The 19,970-nt window shown below is 39.0% G+C and overlaps 11 protein-coding genes across 11 annotated transcripts; 5 read left to right on the top strand and 6 right to left on the bottom strand.

Annotated features, from left to right (window-relative positions):
• Positions 1-145: 145 nt before the first annotated feature.
• PAS_chr1-1_0303 (Ubiquitin chain assembly factor (E4) that cooperates with a ubiquitin-activating enzyme (E1)) lies at positions 146-3,010 on the top strand (the record flags this gene model as incomplete). The annotated part of the gene is made up of 1 exon (XM_002489916.1): positions 146-3,010. One exon carries the CDS (start codon positions 146-148, stop codon positions 3,008-3,010), a length of 2,865 nt encoding a protein of 954 aa, XP_002489961.1.
• A 92-nt stretch (positions 3,011-3,102) lies between these two features.
• PAS_chr1-1_0302 (60S ribosomal protein L35) lies at positions 3,103-3,761 on the bottom strand (the record flags this gene model as incomplete). Its single annotated transcript, XM_002489915.1, has 2 exons — positions 3,103-3,462; positions 3,759-3,761. 2 exons carry the CDS (start codon positions 3,759-3,761, stop codon positions 3,103-3,105), a joined length of 363 nt encoding a protein of 120 aa, XP_002489960.1.
• Positions 3,762-4,086: 325 nt separating this feature from the next.
• On the bottom strand, positions 4,087-5,115 carry PAS_chr1-1_0301 (Prenyltransferase, required for cell viability; the record flags this gene model as incomplete). The annotated part of the gene is made up of 1 exon (XM_002489914.1): positions 4,087-5,115. The coding sequence occupies one exon, from the start codon at positions 5,113-5,115 to the stop codon at positions 4,087-4,089; it is 1,029 nt and encodes a 342-aa protein (XP_002489959.1).
• Positions 5,116-5,415: 300 nt separating this feature from the next.
• On the bottom strand, positions 5,416-7,506 carry PAS_chr1-1_0300 (Plasma membrane glucose sensor that regulates glucose transport; the record flags this gene model as incomplete). The annotated part of the gene is made up of 1 exon (XM_002489913.1): positions 5,416-7,506. One exon carries the CDS (start codon positions 7,504-7,506, stop codon positions 5,416-5,418), a length of 2,091 nt encoding a protein of 696 aa, XP_002489958.1.
• Positions 7,507-8,006: 500 nt separating this feature from the next.
• Positions 8,007-9,332, top strand: PAS_chr1-1_0299 (Essential, non-ATPase regulatory subunit of the 26S proteasome lid; the record flags this gene model as incomplete). The annotated part of the gene is made up of 1 exon (XM_002489912.1): positions 8,007-9,332. The coding sequence occupies one exon, from the start codon at positions 8,007-8,009 to the stop codon at positions 9,330-9,332; it is 1,326 nt and encodes a 441-aa protein (XP_002489957.1).
• Positions 9,329-10,105, bottom strand: PAS_chr1-1_0495 (uncharacterized protein; the record flags this gene model as incomplete). The annotated part of the gene is made up of 1 exon (XM_002489911.1): positions 9,329-10,105. One exon carries the CDS (start codon positions 10,103-10,105, stop codon positions 9,329-9,331), a length of 777 nt encoding a protein of 258 aa, XP_002489956.1.
• A 477-nt stretch (positions 10,106-10,582) lies between these two features.
• On the top strand, positions 10,583-11,899 carry PAS_chr1-1_0298 (uncharacterized protein; the record flags this gene model as incomplete). Its single annotated transcript, XM_002489910.1, has 1 exon — positions 10,583-11,899. One exon carries the CDS (start codon positions 10,583-10,585, stop codon positions 11,897-11,899), a length of 1,317 nt encoding a protein of 438 aa, XP_002489955.1.
• A 379-nt stretch (positions 11,900-12,278) lies between these two features.
• PAS_chr1-1_0297 (Mitochondrial protein kinase) lies at positions 12,279-13,583 on the top strand (the record flags this gene model as incomplete). The annotated part of the gene is made up of 1 exon (XM_002489909.1): positions 12,279-13,583. The coding sequence occupies one exon, from the start codon at positions 12,279-12,281 to the stop codon at positions 13,581-13,583; it is 1,305 nt and encodes a 434-aa protein (XP_002489954.1).
• A 66-nt stretch (positions 13,584-13,649) lies between these two features.
• PAS_chr1-1_0296 (Mitochondrial ribosomal protein of the small subunit) lies at positions 13,650-14,105 on the bottom strand (the record flags this gene model as incomplete). Its single annotated transcript, XM_002489908.1, has 1 exon — positions 13,650-14,105. The coding sequence occupies one exon, from the start codon at positions 14,103-14,105 to the stop codon at positions 13,650-13,652; it is 456 nt and encodes a 151-aa protein (XP_002489953.1).
• Positions 14,106-14,432: 327 nt separating this feature from the next.
• On the top strand, positions 14,433-16,007 carry PAS_chr1-1_0295 (JmjC domain family histone demethylase specific for H3-K36; the record flags this gene model as incomplete). The annotated part of the gene is made up of 1 exon (XM_002489907.1): positions 14,433-16,007. The coding sequence occupies one exon, from the start codon at positions 14,433-14,435 to the stop codon at positions 16,005-16,007; it is 1,575 nt and encodes a 524-aa protein (XP_002489952.1).
• Positions 16,008-16,082: 75 nt separating this feature from the next.
• Positions 16,083-19,703, bottom strand: PAS_chr1-1_0294 (Alpha subunit of COPI vesicle coatomer complex; the record flags this gene model as incomplete). The annotated part of the gene is made up of 1 exon (XM_002489906.1): positions 16,083-19,703. One exon carries the CDS (start codon positions 19,701-19,703, stop codon positions 16,083-16,085), a length of 3,621 nt encoding a protein of 1,206 aa, XP_002489951.1.
• Positions 19,704-19,970: the final 267 nt, after the last annotated feature.

Genomic DNA, 19,970 nt, shown 5'->3' with positions numbered 1-19,970 from the left:
ACGCCACCTAGATTGGCTTTTTCCCCTTTCGCGATATCAACCTCTCAATGGCAACGTGAACAAACCTTGAAGCTAACTGTTGTAGACACTTCTCTTCTTCAGTTTGAACTCTTTCGGTTTCTTCAATTGTTGAGCGAGCTACGATATGACTGATTTTGATGCTTGGACATCCAGGACTCTGGAAAATGTCCTTGCAATTTCTCCCGCTCAGGTGACTGGCCCCATCAATCTTGATGAACTAGATTCCATTCTCATTGAGATACTGACTGAGCTGGGTACCCCAGAAAAATTACCATTGAGTTATCTAAACAACTGCTACGAAAGATGCTCTACCCTCAAGCAAAGGGTCAACAAAGATCCTGCCAAACTAAGTGCGATAGATAAAATCATTGCCAATGTCACCAATTATGGATTGATCTGCTTCCAAGTTCCTGGTTTTTTTTTTGACCACACCTCCTTAGATCAGACTCTAGATTATGTACTCGAGTTTATCAACCGTGGTTTTCTTAGAAAGATTTTGTCTAACGCAATTGAGAACGATTCCAGCTTGGAAGTGTTGAATAGCATTGTCCCCAATTTAATGAACAAACTTTTGGCTGTCGATATGATTAATACGCCTTCTCCTGAAATCAGCAGATACTATTTTAGTGTTATGGATCTACTGGAAACTATCCTTGCATATCCAGCGCTTGCTGCAATTTTTTCTGAGATTGATAATTTTCATCCACCAGATTTGAAATCTAACGAATTCGAAACTCGTTCTTTGCTGGGACCACTTTTTAGATATTCACCATTACTACCAGAGTTAGCGTATAAGAACTATGAAGCTTATATTTCACCGGGTTATGTGGATAATATGACCTCTATCAAAGGCATTCACGAGGGGTCACAATTGGAAACGAAACTAATTATTGATAGATTGTTCTCCTTGACTAACAAGTTGGTCCGTGGAGGTGAGAAACCAAGAGCTGCTTTTTTCCGATGGGCTGCAGATTTGGTTAACAAATCGCATCTAAGAGTTGGCCAGCAGGTAAATCCCAAATTGGTCGCTTCAAACTCTATAATGTTCAATATAACTATGATACTCATTAAGTTTTCCTTACCGTTTCTTGCAAATGAAACGAAATTACCAAAGATCGACATTGACTATTTCAATAAAAGACAAATTGTGGATTTTACCGAGGAAACAAAGATTAATTCCACTCTACAAGAGAGTGCTGATTATTACCAGGTTAGTGATGAGGTGCCGAACTTTATCAGTGACTGCTTCTATCTAACACTCACTTATCTTCATTATGGCCTTGGAGGAATCTACAATTGGGAAAATAGGCTGAAGCAACAACTCAGCGGCCTCAGAATGGAAATTGTAAGAATGGAGGCGCAACAGTCGAACCCCTCAGGTTTAAATCCCTTTCTGGAGGGAATTCTGAGATTCAAGCTGCCTAAGCTCAAAAAGACCTACAAGATCCTGCAATCCGAGAGATATTCAATTCAGATGGTCAACAGTTATAGGGATTTACAGTCTGAGACTTTTGATACCTTGTCAGGTGCAATCAAGTTTTTCATTAGAGTCATTGACCCATCTCATGAATATCCTTCCAAAGAGTTAAAGTTACCTTTTGTGGAATTAGCGGTTGAAGATTTAGATGATCCAAATGTTTTGAGGCAAAAATCACCAGTGCCATTTCGGTATTATCCCGAGTTTTTTATTGAAGGATTGATAAATTATTTCTATGCTGTAACCAAGCATGGTATTTACCCTCTGGTTTATAGCAATCGTAATCTCACAACTTGGGTGCAATTTCTTATCATAATTTTGCGTTGCCCTGAGCTGATGAGTAATCCACACTTGAAGAGTCGGATGGTAGAACTACTCTTCTATGGAACTCTAAAGAATACTCAAGGTGGTCCCGGATTCATGGACGACATTATCAATTCGGATCCTTTGGTTTCCAATAACATTATGTATGCTCTGATTGATTTTTTTGTTGTTGTTGAGAAAACAGGATCTTCAAATCAGTTCTATGACAAATTCAACACTCGTTATCACATTGGTACCATTTTGGAGAATTTGTGGGGAAACAATGTATTCAGAAAACAGCTGAAACGGCAATCTACTCAGAACGTCAAGTTTTTTGTTCGATTTGTTGCAAGAATGTTGAATGATACAACTTATTTATTAGATGAATCGTTGAACAAACTGATAAGTGTGCACAATTATGAGGCTGAACTTGGAATTAGAAAGGGAGAACAGCCGAATGGTGAACGTGACCCAGCGTTGTCTGAATTAAGCGATGAAGAAATTGAACAAAGGCTTCAAAGTTCGGAAAGTCAAGCAAGGTCTCTGGTGGGATTATCGAATAAGGTTATCCAGCTTTTCAATCTCTTCACTAAGGAACTTCCTTCAAGTTTTGTCATTCCAGAATTGGTTCACAGATTAGCGGGAATGCTGGATTATAATTTAGTTGCATTGGTAGGCCCAAAGTGCTCAAATTTGAAGGTCAGAAACCCACAGGCCTACGACTTTGATCCCAAGAGATTATTGTTCAATCTATGTTCGATTTATGTTAACCTTTCTAAGGAAGAAAAATTTATAGATGCGGTGGCACAAGATGAAAGGTCTTTTGATATCACATACTTTAGGAAAGCCAGACGTATTTTAGAAAAGCACGTTTATCAAGCAACTGCAAGTTTCAGACAACAATTTATTGCATTTGGGGACTCAGCTATGGAGAAAAGAAGTCAACAGCAACAGGAAGAACTGGAGATGGGAGATGCCCCAGATGAATTTTTGGATCCTTTGATGTATACAATAATGGAAGACCCAGTGATTTTGCCAAGTTCTAAGGTCTCTATAGACAGATCTACAATCAAATCACACCTTCTCAGTGACCCGACGGACCCGTTCAACAGAATGCCTCTTAAGCTAGAAGACGTGATCGATAACGTGGAGCTCAAACAAAGGATTCAAGAATTCAAGGGGAAAAATAAAACCAGAACTGAACCATAATTACAATGAATAGTTGTTGTATACACATCCATCAGCATAGTTAAAGTAAAAAGCACCCCTTAATAATTGAAAATTACAGAGTAACAGTCTATTTAAGCTTTGACAGCGTACAGTCTTCTTGGGAAAGCAACTCTGCGGTTTCTCTGTCTGACAGTTTCATGAGACTTCTCCTCAGCAGTCAATGCTCTTCTTAGAGCTCTGGTCTTCTTTTCTCTCAACTGTTTTGGAATGTGTTCTTTACCGGCGTAAGATTCTCTGACGGCATCACGCTTTTGCAAGTTGATAACGGTCAAAACTCTGGCAATGTCCTTACGAACAGCCTTAATTTCTGGGACAGAAGCTTTAGTCAGCTTTTGAACCTTGAGTTGAGCCAACTTTTTCTTTTGCTCGATCAACTCGGCCTCCAACTCCTGCTCCGACTTGGCTCTTAATTCTTTAGCGTTCAAACCGGCCTAGAATAGTTAGTATCAAAGCAATAGGACCAAAGAAAAGGAAGTGTGGATGATGACGCCTTCTTTATTTGAACTGACAAAAGTCAAGTCTCCTGAGTTGATTAAATCTTGTGCGCTTTCTGTTGCTGAGTACTGATCATCATTCTTGTTTCAAGTGAAGAGTTATTGACTGTATCTCTTCGAATCATAGCACATTCGCCATCTATCAAAACAGTGCCGGATCATTACAACAAATTACGGAAGTTCATCAGTCCGGGCTTGCCATCTCTTCATTACTTTTCAAACTGTATACATACCATTTTATATTAGTTATTGATGTAAGGTAGAGAAGAACTTTTTTCACTTTTTTTTCTAAGCGATTTCCTACAAAAGAGCCAGGACGAAAATCCAAGAATGTTTGATACAGTGCACGACATTATGAAACTTACATCAGTACATTACTTAGACAAACCAAATCACATGACTACTTTAAGGGCATAAACCTTATAGTGTTTCGAGATTTCAGGCCTACTATTATACCGACTACCTTAGTAGGGAGTCAATAGATTCATGTAGATTAGGTCATAATGTATGAAGCAAATGGTATGATAAGCTATCTAGCTGTTGAAATCGGCGTTGTCATGTTTATTTTCCAACATTGACCTTGCATGTGGAAAATTTTTGTAGAGCACGGAGATAAACCGGATACGTAACAGCATCGTTATCAGGTTCCCAATAGATTTCACAAAGACGAATGTGCCATGGAGGATAACTTTGCAAGTTCAAATATGGCTGAAATAGAATTAGTAGATCAGGTTCTTCTCCCACCAGCTGTTTAAGTTCATCATCAATGAACTTTACAGTTATATCCTTTGGTGATATCTCGTTAGTGGTTGTTAGATCAGCCATAACTTTAGTCAAATCCACAATTGTAGCTCTCCCATCAACATTAGAGAGAAGCACAATTTGGAGGATAGGCTTGTAGCTAGTATTCTTGTATCTTTGTTGGTCTATATCTTGGTCCGAAGCACCGTAGTAAATGGCATTGGCATGTGGGACCTTTATGGAGAATGTAGGCACATTGTCGGTACCGTAATAGACTGCCAACTTCTTGTAGACGGATCTACGTAACTCTGGGATGTTGTTCTTTAGTTCTCCTCCATACTCATAAATAGAGAGATACTTAATCCCACTAGCTACTACCCATGCACATACTTCTGAGCTGTCACTGATTAGCCCCGATATGCCACCATTCTCAGTTTCCTCCGGCTTCAGATTCAAAATGACACTGATCCGTTTTGGGATCTTGTTCAACTTGCTAATATCAGCAGAAATGACTGAGGGTGATTTACTTGGATTGTAAGCCAATTCAAAGAACCATAATTTAGTCCTATTGATTGAAAATGTAATGAGACCAAAAATGAAAATGTTGAAGTATAATAGCACCAGTAATCCATGGTATACGTAGAAACTTATTAGCTCGTAGTAAGATGAATTGGGAGTAACATTAGGAGAATTGGGCGTTATCAGCGTTCTCCACAAAGTATTCACTGTTTGGCTTGATTTATTCGCCGTAAACGACGGGAGTGTTGGTGTTTTATTCGAATCTTGATTATCAGATTCTACTGGCTGAGTTCCGTTTTCAGTCTTGGAATAGTCTTGTTCAATAGGCATGTGAATTCCTTGTTTGACCCTAAAACTACCTAAATATTAGGGCTACAACTCAGATGAAGAACAGGGAGCAACGTGGCTGGTTTATATAAATGCGTGGTATTGAATTGGAGCACCTGAAGCTTTGTGGAGTATTAACTTTTGTGAATTTATTGTTAGTTCCCTGTTGGCGGGAAGACGATTCTGGTAGTGGCTCGATAGTTGGGAGCATCGTCACTGTTTCATGAGATTTCAGACATGTTCTAAGATTACGTAATATTAACTAATCAGATCGGGTAATATGCAAAAGGTTAATTATATAGGTTATGCCTGCATAGTGTATGAGTTTTGCGACGACTCATCGGAGTCGTTATCGTCCTGATATCCTTGGTACCGCTGTCGTATTGACGATTCTGTAGGTGTTGTTTGAAGATTATTGATGAGATCTTTCAGCTCGTCGCTGTTGCTGTAATTGTAAGATTCATGCATTGGGTCGTTATTGTTCATATGATTCTCATCCGCTTCCTCGTGAATTCCATCATCTTCTTCCGGAAAACTGCTAGATGGGTTTATTTCGAATGGTACGTGGCTTGCTGTGTTAGTTGATGGCAAAAAATTTTCGGAATTCTCACCGTAGAGGGCTGAAGAAGCGAAGGCTGGTAATGGAACAGTTTCAGCTTCTTGATCAAAATCGGTCCTATCAATCGAACTAGAAGTTCCGTAAGACGAAGACAAATTGGAGGATTTAGGTTTCCTTGGAGTGTCCTCTCCCTCATCCTGATCTGGGTCAACTACTTCTCCTATCTCATGGTCCCGCAAATTGTTTCTTTCTAGTACTCTCTTTTCCAATATTGACTTGAACTCAGAGGATTTCCAGGCAAACTTGCTGTGTTTGTACATTAGATCAATCTCTTCCAGAAGTAACCCTTTGGTTTCATACACACAGAAATATGTGAAAATTAGTCCCAGAAAGTTACAACCACCCCAAATAAAGAAAATGTTGGTTCCCAGCGCTGCTGTGTGGTTACCAGTGTCCACTAAATATGGGGTACAATATGCGAACACAAAATTCACAAACCAATTTGTAGCAGAGGATAAAGCCATCGACTTTTGTCTCACAGACAAAGGAAAACATTCTCCAGAAACAACCCATACACATGGACCCCAAGTGGAAGCAAAGAATGCTATGAATGAGCACACAAACGCAATCATTACTTTATTGACAATCACGGAATCTGCCACTGTACCCACTATTCCAATAATCAAATTGGAAACAGACATTCCAGCGGCTCCAGATAACAGTAGTTTTCTTCTTCCAATCACCTCCACTAGCATTATTCCTGGGATTGTTAGTACAACATTGACAGCATACGTGATAAAGGACATCAAATATGAGGTGTCAACACCTGTATTCATAAAGAAGTTGACACCATAGTAGAAAATAAAGTTGATTCCTGAACACTGTTGTAACGCCTGTAGAATAGTAGCAGTCATAATTCTAAATCCCTGCTTATGTCTACTTGGGGATGATCTGAAGCAATCAATAAGACGAGCTTCTCCAAAACTTTTTTCATAGTCCCTGCTAGCTTTAATCTCGATGAGCTCCTCAATTAACTCCTCACTATCCCATGGAAGGCGCCTCAATCTTGATAAGGACGCAATAGCCTTATCCAGTTGATCTTTACTGACGTAGTAACGCGGTGACTCCGGAAGCACATACATCCCTGTAGTTAAGAGTGCCGACCAAAAGAATTGGAGAGCAATAGGAATCCGAAAACTTCTGGAATCATTCAAGTCGTGAGTCCCTTGAGCAACAGCACTCGAGCATAGTAGTCCCCAGGTGATTGACCATTGATACAGCGAGATAATGGAACCTCTGATGTTCTTTGGGGAAGCTTCAGCTTGATATAGCGGAACCACAGCAGAAATAATACCCACCGCCAATCCTGAAATAAATCTGCCCATAGCAATCATGGCAATGTTATAGGCCACTGTTTGTATGATGGTGCCTATGTTAAAAAATATGAGCGTGGCTATAATAATAGACCATCTTCTTCCCCAACTATCCGATGTCAAAGGAGCGGATAAAGCACCACAAAAAGCACCTAGCGATAAACTAGCTGTCATTATAGAAGTCTCCACAGCTGTAAACCTAGCCTCATTGCTTGCGAACTTGCTTTTGAAATAGTTCATTTCCAGTAAACTATTAATGACGCCTGTATCGTATCCATAAAGAAACCCTCCGACTGCCGCTGTTAGACCCACCAAAAAAGACCATAACATCTGCTGACTTGTGATGATCTCCGGGGACATTTGTGATCCTATCGTCTCCTTGCGATTCTGTATCATTGGAGACCATAGAGTGCAATTCCTGCCATATAGTATCGTCCCGATACTCATTCCTGTAGGCCTCATAGTCTGAAATAGGCTCAGACATTACTGACTAAGGCTCAAATTTTCGATAGAAGGAGATGCTACCCCAAGGCTCCCACTATTGGTCTATAGGAAAAATTTACGAAGTTTGCAGTAAAGCTGATTCCAGGAGTTGGGGATCTAGACTATGTCATGACAGGATCATGTGACTTAAAGAAAAACCAAATTTCGTTTACTCCCCACATATTACATTTAGGAGAGCTTGCACCAGTCAAGGTTTTTAAATAATGGATTCAGTCAGTTAAAGGAGAGAAAGTCTGGATATCTTTTTAGATTACTAGTAGGACTGCCCTTCAAGGCTTATTCAATCTACCGTTCTGGACCCTGCTTTTTTTTTTGCTCCAGTTAAATCTCCAACAAGTCTCGTAGCTTGAAATGACAGTTGATCGCGAACGGAACATCCAGCAACTGCCTTGGATACTTCTCGCCACTAAATCTTCACCAATTCAACTCCAATCAACTACTCTCCTCTTTCTCTAATCATGTCAAGAGACACTTTATCGAAAGCAGCCAAAGATTTCACTGCCACTTTAGATGAGCAACTTCCTCAAATTAACGCTTTGGCGGAGCAGGACTACAAGGGTGCTCTGGACAAGCTACTTCTCCTGGAGAAGCAAACCCGTCAAGCTTCAGATTTGGCTTCTTCCAATCGAATCATGATATCATTAGTTGATTTATTGACTAAACATAATGACTGGAAGATGTTAAACGAACAATTCAGTTTACTTTCTAAAAAGCACGGCCAATTGAAGCAATCCGTGACTACTTTGATTCAACAGGTCATAGGCCATTTGGATGAAATTACTGATATTGATTTGAAAATCAAATCCATAGAGAACTTAAGAACCACAACGGAGAATAAAATTTATGTGGAGATTGAAAGAGCTCGCGTAACCAAGATTCTGTCTGATATTTTGCTATCCAGAGGGGATCTGGATAAAGCAACGGAGATACTTTGTGAGTTACAGGTTGAAACTTATGGTTCAATGGAGTTACAAGAGAAAATTGAGTTCATTTTGAATCAAGTTGAATTGTGTAACAAGAAAGGTGATTATCAGTTTGCCAAGATCCTTTCTAGAAAGGTCTTGGTGAAATCGTTGGAGAAGTTTCCGGAGTTAAAACTCAAGTTTTATCAACTAAAAATTGCTATCGCTAATGATGAGAATGATTACATTTCGATTGTTCGTTATTACCTTTCTATCTACGAAATTCCTTTCATTCAAGAAAATAGACAGGAATATTTGTCGACATTGACCAATGCAGTCTATTTCATAATGCTATCCAAGTATTCCAATCTGCAATCTGACTTGATTAGCAAGATTGCAGTTGATAAGAATTTGCCCAAGATACCTACTCAGCAACAGTTAATCAAAACATTTACGACTCAAGAACTGATCAGTTGGGAAAGTTTCCAACAAGCTTATGCCACAATTTTATTCCAACATGAAGTATTTGATCAGAGCACAACCAAAGGCAAGCAACATTTGGAGGATCTGAAATCTAGAGTTATCGAGCACAATTTAAGAGTTATCTCCACGTATTATTCATGTATCACTTTGAAACGATTACAGGAATTGTTGCAATTGACGCAATCCCAAGTGGAGCACAACATTACCACATTGGTCAACGATGGAACCATATACGCCAAGGTTAACAGACCCTCAAAAGTGGTTGATTTTGTGGAAAGAAAAACGGAAAACGAACTTCTCAACACATGGAGTAGTAACGTAGATGAGCTCTTGGAACATATTGAAACTATTGAACATTTGGTAAACAAGGAAGAAATGATGAAGTCGTTGACGGCTTAATCAGGTTCGAATCGTTGTCTTCGTCTTCGTATTAATTGGGACTCCAGAATGACCTTATCTCGTCCAAGAGCTGATATCTTTTCTTGCAACTGTCCAATGATAGACTTGTATCTATTCAGTTCTGTGTTTTTGGGTTCCAGTTGATCTTGTGAAGATAAAAGGCTTGACGGGTTCTGAGTCTTTAATATATTGTTTAGAAACTCATACAGTTCCATGACGAAGTCAGCGTTTTGCTGGCATTTGTTCTTATAAAGAAGTAATAATCTTTCTGACTCTTTTGCGCTGTCTCTCTCCCCAGCTTGTGTATAAGGGGACCTATCTTCCAACCTAAGAAGACTCTGTTTATTTACATCCTTGTCGTTCAAATCAACGTTAAGATTCCGAATTAAAATGGTGTTTATGTTTCCAACGATGGACTTTATGATTTTGGCTTGGTCAAAGGAAAAATTCACTTTTGGTTCGTTTTTTGTTGACTCTTTGACTTTTTTAGCAGTTTCATTCTCTTGAAGGATTTTCAGTTGTCCAAGCCTGTTCTTGACGGAGGTTCGTAGGACCTCCACAGCACGAGTTGCTTCCGGATTGTCAAGCTCAAGCAATAATTTGCCAAATGTGTCATAAGCTTGCTTGTGATATTCAATTGCCTCTTGAAACTTGCCTCGAACTGTGGCATGTTGAGCTAACGTTTCGAAGTCGTAAGCTTCATTGAGCAAAGTCATAAGGTATGTAATCAGGTAGTTACCTATGCGTGATTGAGAGCTCTTATCGCTTGACATTTTTCGAGACTAGGAAAGGGGGATTGGATTGGCAGAAGGATGAAGCTGATATCCTATATCTTGACAACTGCTCACTGAGAGGAGTTTTCGATCATTTATACTGATAATCGGATTTGTACCACGTATTTATCCGTGACAGTTGGCCAAAGATATCTATGTGCTTGAGCTTTCCTTTATAGAAAGCATTTGCTTATATAATCACACAGTTTACCCAGTATCTTTCTTCAAATTCCTTTTTCATTAAGTTTAGATTGGTCTAAGCGTATGTCAATAAAATAGTAACTATATGGAGCTACTTAGTGTAACCCTGGCTTTTGCTTTCGTTAAAAAAAAAATAAAACTTTCAGCTTTCAAGTTTTCCCGCCTCAGTAATCTCCCTCTCTCTACGATTCTCACCTTTTAAGTGGCCTCCAACTCTCCGTTCTACTTCCAACAACCACTCATTTATCCACTTCACTTCATGAATATCATTCAGTTATGCTAGATGTCCCTGATCAATTGAATCAAGACCAATTTTGGAACTTGATCACTGAGATATTATGCACACTTCAGAACGAGTACGTTACAGGTATGCCAGAGGAAGTCGTGAACTCATTGCTTGTTCAATGTATCACGTTGGCCATTCATTGTGAAAATAAAAAGGCCCGTTTCTACGAGAAAAGTAGTAAGTTTCTGATTGATTGTGACTGGTTCATAGACAACATGGAATTTTGCACAAGAAAACTTTTGAGCTTGTTGCAATACACTAATGATAACAACACTAGAATTATACAACTATTGCAAAAGAATGATGATTTGACCTATAAAGATTCCTTGGTTCAAAATATCAAGCTGATAGAACATATTGGCTGGATCTTGTACTACTTACACGATCAGGAAGCATTAAGTAAGTTTCAGTGGTTTGACATTCTTTCGTCTACCCTTTTAAATTTCTACATTATTAAGAGTCGTATCTCCTTAGATTATGAGCTTGAATTTTCGAACTACCTCTTAATTAGCATTGATTATTGTTCAAGCTTAGATGTTGAACAATTGCATTTTATACCGGATAGGTTGCTTGGAAATCTATTCTCTTCCTTAATGTTAGTATCCAGGAATGAAGATTATGAAAATTTCCTCCAATTCAAGTTAATTCTTGCCCTTAATGAACAGTTTATGATACAAAGTCACGAGCTAATTTATGACAACGATGCCCAAAGTTCTCGATGCGAGAATAAAGTGTTTCTCTTCATGATTCAAGATGACAACTTCTCAAATTTTGTGGAATGTTTAATGCTCCATTTTAACAGAGAAGATGATCATATTCTGCAAATACTGATTCTTAAAGTTTTTTACCTAATATTTACCACATCAATGACTTGCAAATGGATTTATTTGAATGACTTGAAAGTATTAGTGGATATATTTATAAGAGAGCTTCTTAACTTATCCATCACCAATGAGGCCCCACTAATCAACACATATTTGAGAGTATTATATCCCATGCTTTGTTTTACTCAGTTATCCGACGTTTGCTACAAATTATCCAATATCAAAGACGCACTTCAAAATCTAATTAGCAACGAATCATGTTCCAAGACCATGAAGCGATTGACTGAGAGATGTTTAGACCTCAAATTATTCTCCGAGGAATCTGACGATCAGGAATCAATTGTCTCAAACTCCACAACTTCTTCTTTCAGACAGCCTCCTCCCATACCGTTGGCTAGGAAGTTTCAAAAAAGTATTTACATCACTGACAATAACAGTTCTTTTGATTTGGCTTCTTCCAAGGTCTCTCGAACTCCACAATAACTAGTCAATGAAGCATTAGTACATACAAACGATATATTCTGAGCATTACTTCTACTTTTCTGTGAGAAGTTTTAGTAGTTCGTGGTTCTGTACAAGATCTTGTATAACTATTTAAATAACATTATAAGCTAGCCCAAAGGGAGAGGATGACTTGGCTGCTATACAAACCACATAACCGTTCTTCTGAGATTCTAGCTATCCCATCAGGCCTTCGCCTTCCACTATATCCATAGCTTGATGGGAATCAATCCGATTTCTTATCGAGTATCTGATAAGTATCGCTTTTTCGAGTGTTTCTGACCTCCCCTCAAAATCCATATCGGTTAAAAACTCTCTGCGTTTACTTGTACCTATATTTTGATTCTTGTATTTACAACCAATGCTAAGATTTGTCAACCGGTGTGTTTTGAAGCCGTATGTTAGGTTCAATTCGACAAGTGTTATATACAACAACAACACTCATGAAGACTACAGGTTACGCTCTGCTTTGGAGAAAATAACGATCAAATTGGCCTCTTATCCGTTGCCGCAAACAACCTTGAACGATCTGCTAAGGTTCAACAGCAAGGTGATCACTAAAGACACAGACCAGATGATTTTGGATAATGCTAACGATACGCTTAAGGATATGCTCGCCTTGACGGCGAAAAGGATAAGGGAACTGCGTTCTTTGCCGTACATCTGCGTTCTTAATGCAAACATTGGAACTATATATGACACATACTTAGAATCATTGCAATTGCTGCTGAAATTCATATCAGATATTGATGAAGACATAAAGTTAGAAAGTATTCAAGACTTCACAATCAAGGACACAGCCCATAATGTCCAGTTCAATAAAACTTTAACCCAGATCACCGACTTGCATGCAGATAACTTGGAGATTCTTTCCAAAGGTTTTGAGGAAATTGCCCATTTGAGAGTCTTAAAGGATGACCGTGATTTTTTGGATAGCCATTTGAAGGAAAGAATATTAATGAGACTCATATGCAATCACCATGTTGCATTAAGTGAGCAGTTGATCAGTAATGAGAAATCTGATTTGATCGGCGTAGTCGAAAAAAATCTTGATGTCATTGAAATTGTCAATAGAAGTTTTGAATTCGTTAATGATATGTGTTTACTAAAGTATGATGAAAAAATCTCTATGGAGATTGATACTGTCATTCTTCAAGATGATATCAGGATTGAATCCCACAACAATGACCATGTCAATTCCTCACCAATTCATTTCCCTTACATCTCTTCACACTTACAATATATTATTACAGAATTGCTGAAGAACAGTGCCAGGGCTCATATTGAAAATCACGTAACAAAACCAATCAATGTCACTATTGTTGCCAATAAGCCGTATGTTTGCAATACCGTAGGTGACTGTCATGTTTCGAACTACCTTGAGATTCGAATTAGAGATCTGGGCAAAGGTATTACACCAGAAGTGTTTGACAAGATTTTCCAATACTCATATACAACGTTTGTAGCAAATGAGGGTGAAGCCTACAAAACATTGAACAATTCCGGCCCTAATGCTAACGTTATAAGTGGTATGGGATATGGAATGCCTTTGAGTAAAATTTATGTGGAATTATTCGGAGGAGATATAAATGTCCAGACTTATTTAGGTTGGGGTACAGATGTTTACGTCAAGTTGACTGGTCCAGATATGGATTTAGTTACATGACAGTGAATTCTGATTCGTATTTATCACTTTATTAGCCTATGTACAGGTAATGATGCATTTTTTAAGTTAGTTTTTTATCTTCAGGTTGAAAGAAACATCTCTAGACACATGTGAAAGTAATCCTGCAGCTCTAGCCCTTTTGATGGCTTTAGATAATAATCTTTGTTGCTTGTTACTTAACCCAGTAACGTCCTTGTGCAAAATCCTACCACCAGTGGTTAAATATCTACTCAAAATCTCTGGTCGACAATAATAGTCCAATGGATTGACTCTTTTATCTAAGAAATGACTCCTATTCTCAATAGCTGCATTTTCGAATCTGTGCTTCGTAGCTTGTTGAGCAGAGATGGTAGAAAAATCGATTGGGTCATAAGTTTGACGTTCTTGAAATTCTCTCACCAATCTTGGGTGAATGTTGACTTTCTTAGTTTCTACTTCTTGGGCCAGTTTAACCTGAGCTCTCATCTTGGTGGATTCTTTGACCCATTTGTTGGTTGAGTATGCACGGACCGTCCTCAACATGTTGCCTTACTTGGTACAACCCGCGGAATCGAAAATTTTGAGATGTTAACATGATAATTGGTCGGTACACGAAATAGTCGCTGGCATAAAGTTTAGAGCTTACTTGATAGCCATTTTTATATTTGTAGTGCTTCAGGGAACTTTTCTTGTGGTGTGACAGGTACAATAACTTCTTTTCCGATCCCAATCGGACTGTTCTTGTTTTCAACCTTGGTCGACCTATAGTAAATTAGTTTTACGCTAGCCATGTCAGTTGAGTGGTACACTATCACATAAGAACCTTATCGTAGATATCAGTGGCCAGAAGTCTATCTACTCCACATCCCAATGACTTTGGATGATGATGAAAAATGCCCCCTGTGTGTCCAGTCAATAGAAACAAATGAATTAGACTGGATTTTGTGTAATTTTTGCCGTGTCTGGTTCCATTGTAAATGCGTCGATCTAACAAAACAAGAAACTGACAGAATTTCAGTGTATCATTGTCTAAAGTGTCAACGGACCAAATATGCAGGCCCTTCAGTTATGAAACGGAAATCCAAACGCCACCAGCCCAAAGTTGACTATGTTGCATTGAATGATGGTGACCAGGTTCGATTCATTAACAGGCATCCTCACATTAGTCATTTCGAACAGTTTCAAAATGACAGACCTATTCATAATTTGATTTACATGGTGAGACCTAATGATCGCAAGACGGAGAAGACCAATGGAATAATCAACGATGCTACTATAAATGAAATAATCAATGAAACACAGCTTACCAAACCAATATTGATACCCTCTGCAAACCCTCACCTTAATCCAGACCCGGAGCTTAAACGAGTATACCAGCTGGATTTTGAGTTTCCCAAGGATTTAACTGTTTCCGAAGTGACTGAGCTAGTAGGAAAAGAGACACCTGTTGAGGTAATGGATGTTTTAACTCAAGAGAATTCTTCATGGACAATGCTTAAATGGAGAGATTACTATAACGCTGACCCTAACAGTAGAGATAGAATTAGGAATGTCATTAGTCTAGAGGTATCAGATTCTATTCTTGAAAAGCTCATCCAAATCCCACGTTTTGTGAAGGATATAGATATTGTCAATTGTTTGTGGTCATCTTCGAATTTTCAAGACCATCTCAATAACCATGCGATAAATGTATCTAAACCGAAGGTGACTAAATACTGCCTCATGTCTGTGCAGAATTCTTTTACTGATTTCCATATCGATTTTGGGGGTACCTCAGTTTATTATACAGTTCTAAGGGGACGCAAAACGTTCATACTGTACCCTCCCACCAAGCAAAATTTAAAATCTTATGAACAATGGTGCAATATGCCAGATCAGAATAAGGTATGGTTTGGCTCATTGGTTAAACCTCAAACAAAACCTGTATTTCCATCTAGTTATAACAATAATGGTATTAAAATAGAGGTGATGCCCGGAGATTTACTTATCCTTCCCTCAGGTTGGATTCATGCTGTTTTCACGCCTGAAGATTCCCTTGTCATAGGCGGTAATTTCCTAACTTATCTTAACATTCCTACGCATTTGTTGATCTACGACATTGAATATAGGACAAAAGTCCCTGAGAGATACAAGTTTCCTAACTTCAATAAACTTATTTGGCTTCTAGGATACTTTATTCTTAACGGACATGACAGCGGGAAATGGTCGTCATACGAAACACAGCAAAGTTTATTAACGTTCTATCAAGCTCAATTATCCGTTCTCATGACCAAAAGTACTGATAAATCAATCACAAGAATTAAGTCGATTATCAAGAACTCTATCCCGTTCAAGCTAATAGGGAGTATAGAGGGTTTTTTGGATGAGTTTCAAGATTCTCTTAAGTATTTGAGAAAAGATCAACCAGAAGGACCAACACCGAAGAGGATAAAAATGAATAATTGAGTACTATCTATATCAACGAAATACTTTTTTTTTATCTGACCCTATGATCAGCTTACTAAGTCAAAGACTATCTTTCTAATTAAGAAGTCGCAATCCTGAAGACGTAGCTCCTATTTGGGTAATCTTTGTGATGCTGCAGAGTTTTCCCTCCTCGGAGACTTGGTACTTGGCACCAACTAAGGACTCAGATGCAAATCTTGAACCTTTATAAATTGGAGTGAACGTTCCAGCACAAATGTCAAACTCTGCGTAAGGATCGAAATCTATCTCAATGCTATCGTTAGCAATCTGATCCGACTTTAGCTTGATTTTCTGGGCTTGCTCGGCTCTGGTACCCGAAGTAACTAACTTCAAAAATTCCCCGGAGAAGTAACTTGCCGAAATGAAATTCTTATGCTTGAATGACTGCGTCATTGCTACTTGCAGAGCGCTCACTCTGTGTGCAGGTTGTAACTTTGCCCTGGTAAAATAGGCCGCTAACTCGAGACTACGTTTGACTTGATCTTGGGGTAATTGACGACGAGCAAGCTCGATTGAAAGTCCCAAAATGTACTCACGACAAGTTTGAAGAACCTGAAACAGTTTTTCTTCCTCCTCTTGAGTTTTAACAGTTGAAAGAACAACTGTGTAGATTATAGTTCTGAACTCCTCGATAGCCTGTTGAAGCTTAGCAGCACGGAAAAGCTTGAATCCTTCTTGAAGTCTGAATTCTAAAGTATCCAAGCCTGGAATAAAAGGAAGGACTTCACTAGCAGAATCTTCTTCAGTATCAGCACGGATGAAACTTGGAATTGGATCCAATCCTTGGTTACCTGCTAAGTACAGTTTGGAGGCTTGATAAACATCCAAAAACCTTTCACGAAGAGGCTCAAATTCGACAACACCAACCTGCTTATTGAGTATTTGAGCTGCTCGGTCAAATTGTCCAGCAGCGGCATAAACAGCAGCAGTGCGTCCATTCTTTAACCAGTTTCCGACTTCACCAGCAACAATAGGAACATCTTCACTATCAAGAGTTTCCTCAACCTCATCGATATCAACATCAAGGTCTTCGTCACCGAGATCCCAGCCATCATCTTCTTCAAGGTCCTGGGCGTCTTCAAAGTCAATCTCACCAAAAGAATCAACAGGAGCTGTCTCCAGGCGAGCTTCTTCTTGGTACTCGTCTTTCAATTCAAGAGCGTCAACTTGACCCAATATGGCTTGTTCAAAAAATGATAACTGAGCTTGCTTCAATGGCCAGTCATTAACGTTTGGGATCTTAACTTGCGGCAAAGAAACAAATTTTTTCTCTGTAAAAGGTAGCTTGATATTAGCCTCTGCAATACCAGAACTTTCAGCTATTTGAGACGCAAGTTCGTCTAAGCCGTTTGATTTGGCAGTAGCATAGGCCAATGGTGCAAGGCCTCCTTCTAGGTAGGCCTTGATTCTCTTTTCAATATCATTCAAGTATATGGAATTTTGGACAATTGCAGAGAGATCACCTCTGTGTTCAGATATTTGTAACATCTTAGATAATTTCGTAATATCACCTGTAATTAGATAAAAAAAGGATAATCTGTCCAATTGTTTCAATTGCTGGAAAACTAGTTCTACAATCTTAACATTGCACTGGCCCAGAGCTTCTCTTCCAAGTTTGCTCCATGGAACTGCATTGTTCAATTTCTTTGCTTCCTCAAGGGCGATATCCAGGTTTCCACATTCTAAAGATAGTTCAAATCTAGTCTGAGGGTCCTGTACGAATTGTAAAGCAATTTCTGGATAACCTTTTTTCTGAAGATATCCAATAATATTTTGACCAACCAAATTAGAGTTCTTGATGATACGTAATACTTCAGTAAAGTTTTTGTTTACCAAAGCCTTCTTGAATCGGTACTCTGTTGGATCAATTGTAGCAACTTCTACCTCACCGTTTCTATTCAAGCAGAAACAGCTTCTACCCTGAACTTTCGTGATGTATAATGTGCTAGCCAAAGTTTTAATGATACCGTTGTCCCCATTCAGTAGTGTGTACTTGATGTGGTTAAGAGTCGAATAGATCAGAACTCCAGATTCATCCCATTCAGCACTTTTGATTCTAATTGTCTCGTGCATAGAGGTAACGAGTTCAAGTTTCCTAGTAGCAATAGTGATGGTGTGCTTTGAAAGCAAAGCAACATATCTACTATCAGCAGACCATGAAACGTATTTGACATTGTTCACCTGAATTTCTGCTAGTTCTTTTCTTTGTTGAACGTCATAGTGAATTACACTGTTGGATCTTAACAAAAGTACAGTTCCCGGTCCAGCATAAACTACATCTTTCACAGTGTAATCCAATTTAATCGATTTAGTGACAGAGTTGTTCAAATCTAATACTTCCAAAGTTTTAGTAGACTTGACATATGTCACAAACCTGTTACGGGCAATGAAACAAGCAAAGTTTGCAGTTCCCTCACGGATGTTGGTTGGTTCAATAGCACCAGTAACATCCTTTGGCAAAGAAACCAATGCGTAGTAAGCGTTATCAGCGTCTCCAGTAGTTATCAAAATTGAATGTTCAGCAGGATTGTAAGACAAAGTCTTGAAGTTCGTCCATGGTTTGCCAATCTTTTTCAGAGACAGCATAGGTAAGCTGACCTTTTTGGTACGGTAGTCATAAACTTGGACCTGCTTTTCATTGTTGATAAAATAGAGAGAATCCTGGTGAACGGAGTGAGCAGGTCTTTCTCTGTCAAGCTTGAACACCATGACACCAGAATCATGACATGTTGCGAATAAATTGATTTCGGGGTGCGCTGCTATCAGCCAAAATCTATCATTGTCACGCTTGAATTGTTTTACCGGTGTACGTTTATTCAAGTCCCAAGTTCGGATGGTTTTGTCTTCACCAACTGAAATAATCAAATCCTGTGTTGGATGGAACAAAACACATGGAACGTTGTTGGTATGACCTCTACAGGTATCAACTTCCCAAGCCTTGTGTTCACTCATTCTCCATATTTTCACTAATCTATCATCAGCACCAGAAACAATCAGGGGCAAAGTTGGGTGGAAGTCAGCCCAATTGACACCTTTATCATGACCTTCCAAAACATACTTGACCATAGCATCGGTGTTGCCAAAGATATCTTGCTGAGGCATATTTTGTCTAGCAAATTGATCTTCATAAGTGTTTCTCATGTTGGCAGGTGCACTGTGCTTCTTTCTCAGACCTGTAATATCCCACACACGAACTGTTTGATCCAGAGATGCGCTAACAATCAAATCTTCTGATGGATGAAATTTGGCAGACATAACATAGTGATTATGACCAGTCAAGCAAGCAATCTCCTGGCGATTTTGCCAATTCCAGATTCTAATGGTTTGATCGTCGGATGCAGACACGATCCATGGTAAATCATAGTGGAAAAAGACAGTTCTCACGTAATCCAGGTGTCCAGAAAGTGTAAACAGACATTTCCTGGTTTGCAGACTCCACACCTTAATAGAATAGTCATCACCTCCTGAAACGAAGTATGGTTGAGTAGGATGGAAGTCGACACCTCTTACAGGGCCGTCGTGATCTTCAAAACGATCAATTAACGTACCCATTCGGTAATCCCATAATTGGATCGTCGACGAGTGCAGCGAAACAAGTATCCAAGGCCTTTTAGGATGGAATGCTACACCCTTAGCCTTAGAAGACTTGGATTCGAATTTGGTTAGCATCTTCATCTTGAATGGATGGTGGATAGTCGTAGTTTGTTTGACAAATGGAACACTTGTCGCGTTGAAACATGGGGTTACCCGGAACGAAACCGCAAGAAGCGAGAAAGTTTACAGGGACAACGAGAGAACAGGACGCAGAAGAGTTGGAAGTAGCTCAATTGTACTTTATCTAGACTTTCTTTGGGCAAGCAAGCTCTCGCCTTTACTACCCCAATGTTACTCAAGAGTTTAGTATCAGAGATATATTCCAATGTCTCTTATGGCCTTAGACAA

This window comes from Komagataella phaffii, chromosome 1 (genome assembly GCF_000027005.1).
Source record: "Komagataella phaffii GS115 chromosome 1, complete sequence".
Lineage (NCBI taxonomy): Eukaryota > Fungi > Ascomycota > Pichiomycetes > Pichiales > Pichiaceae > Komagataella > Komagataella phaffii.
This window is presented reverse-complemented; position numbering and strand designations above follow the sequence as displayed.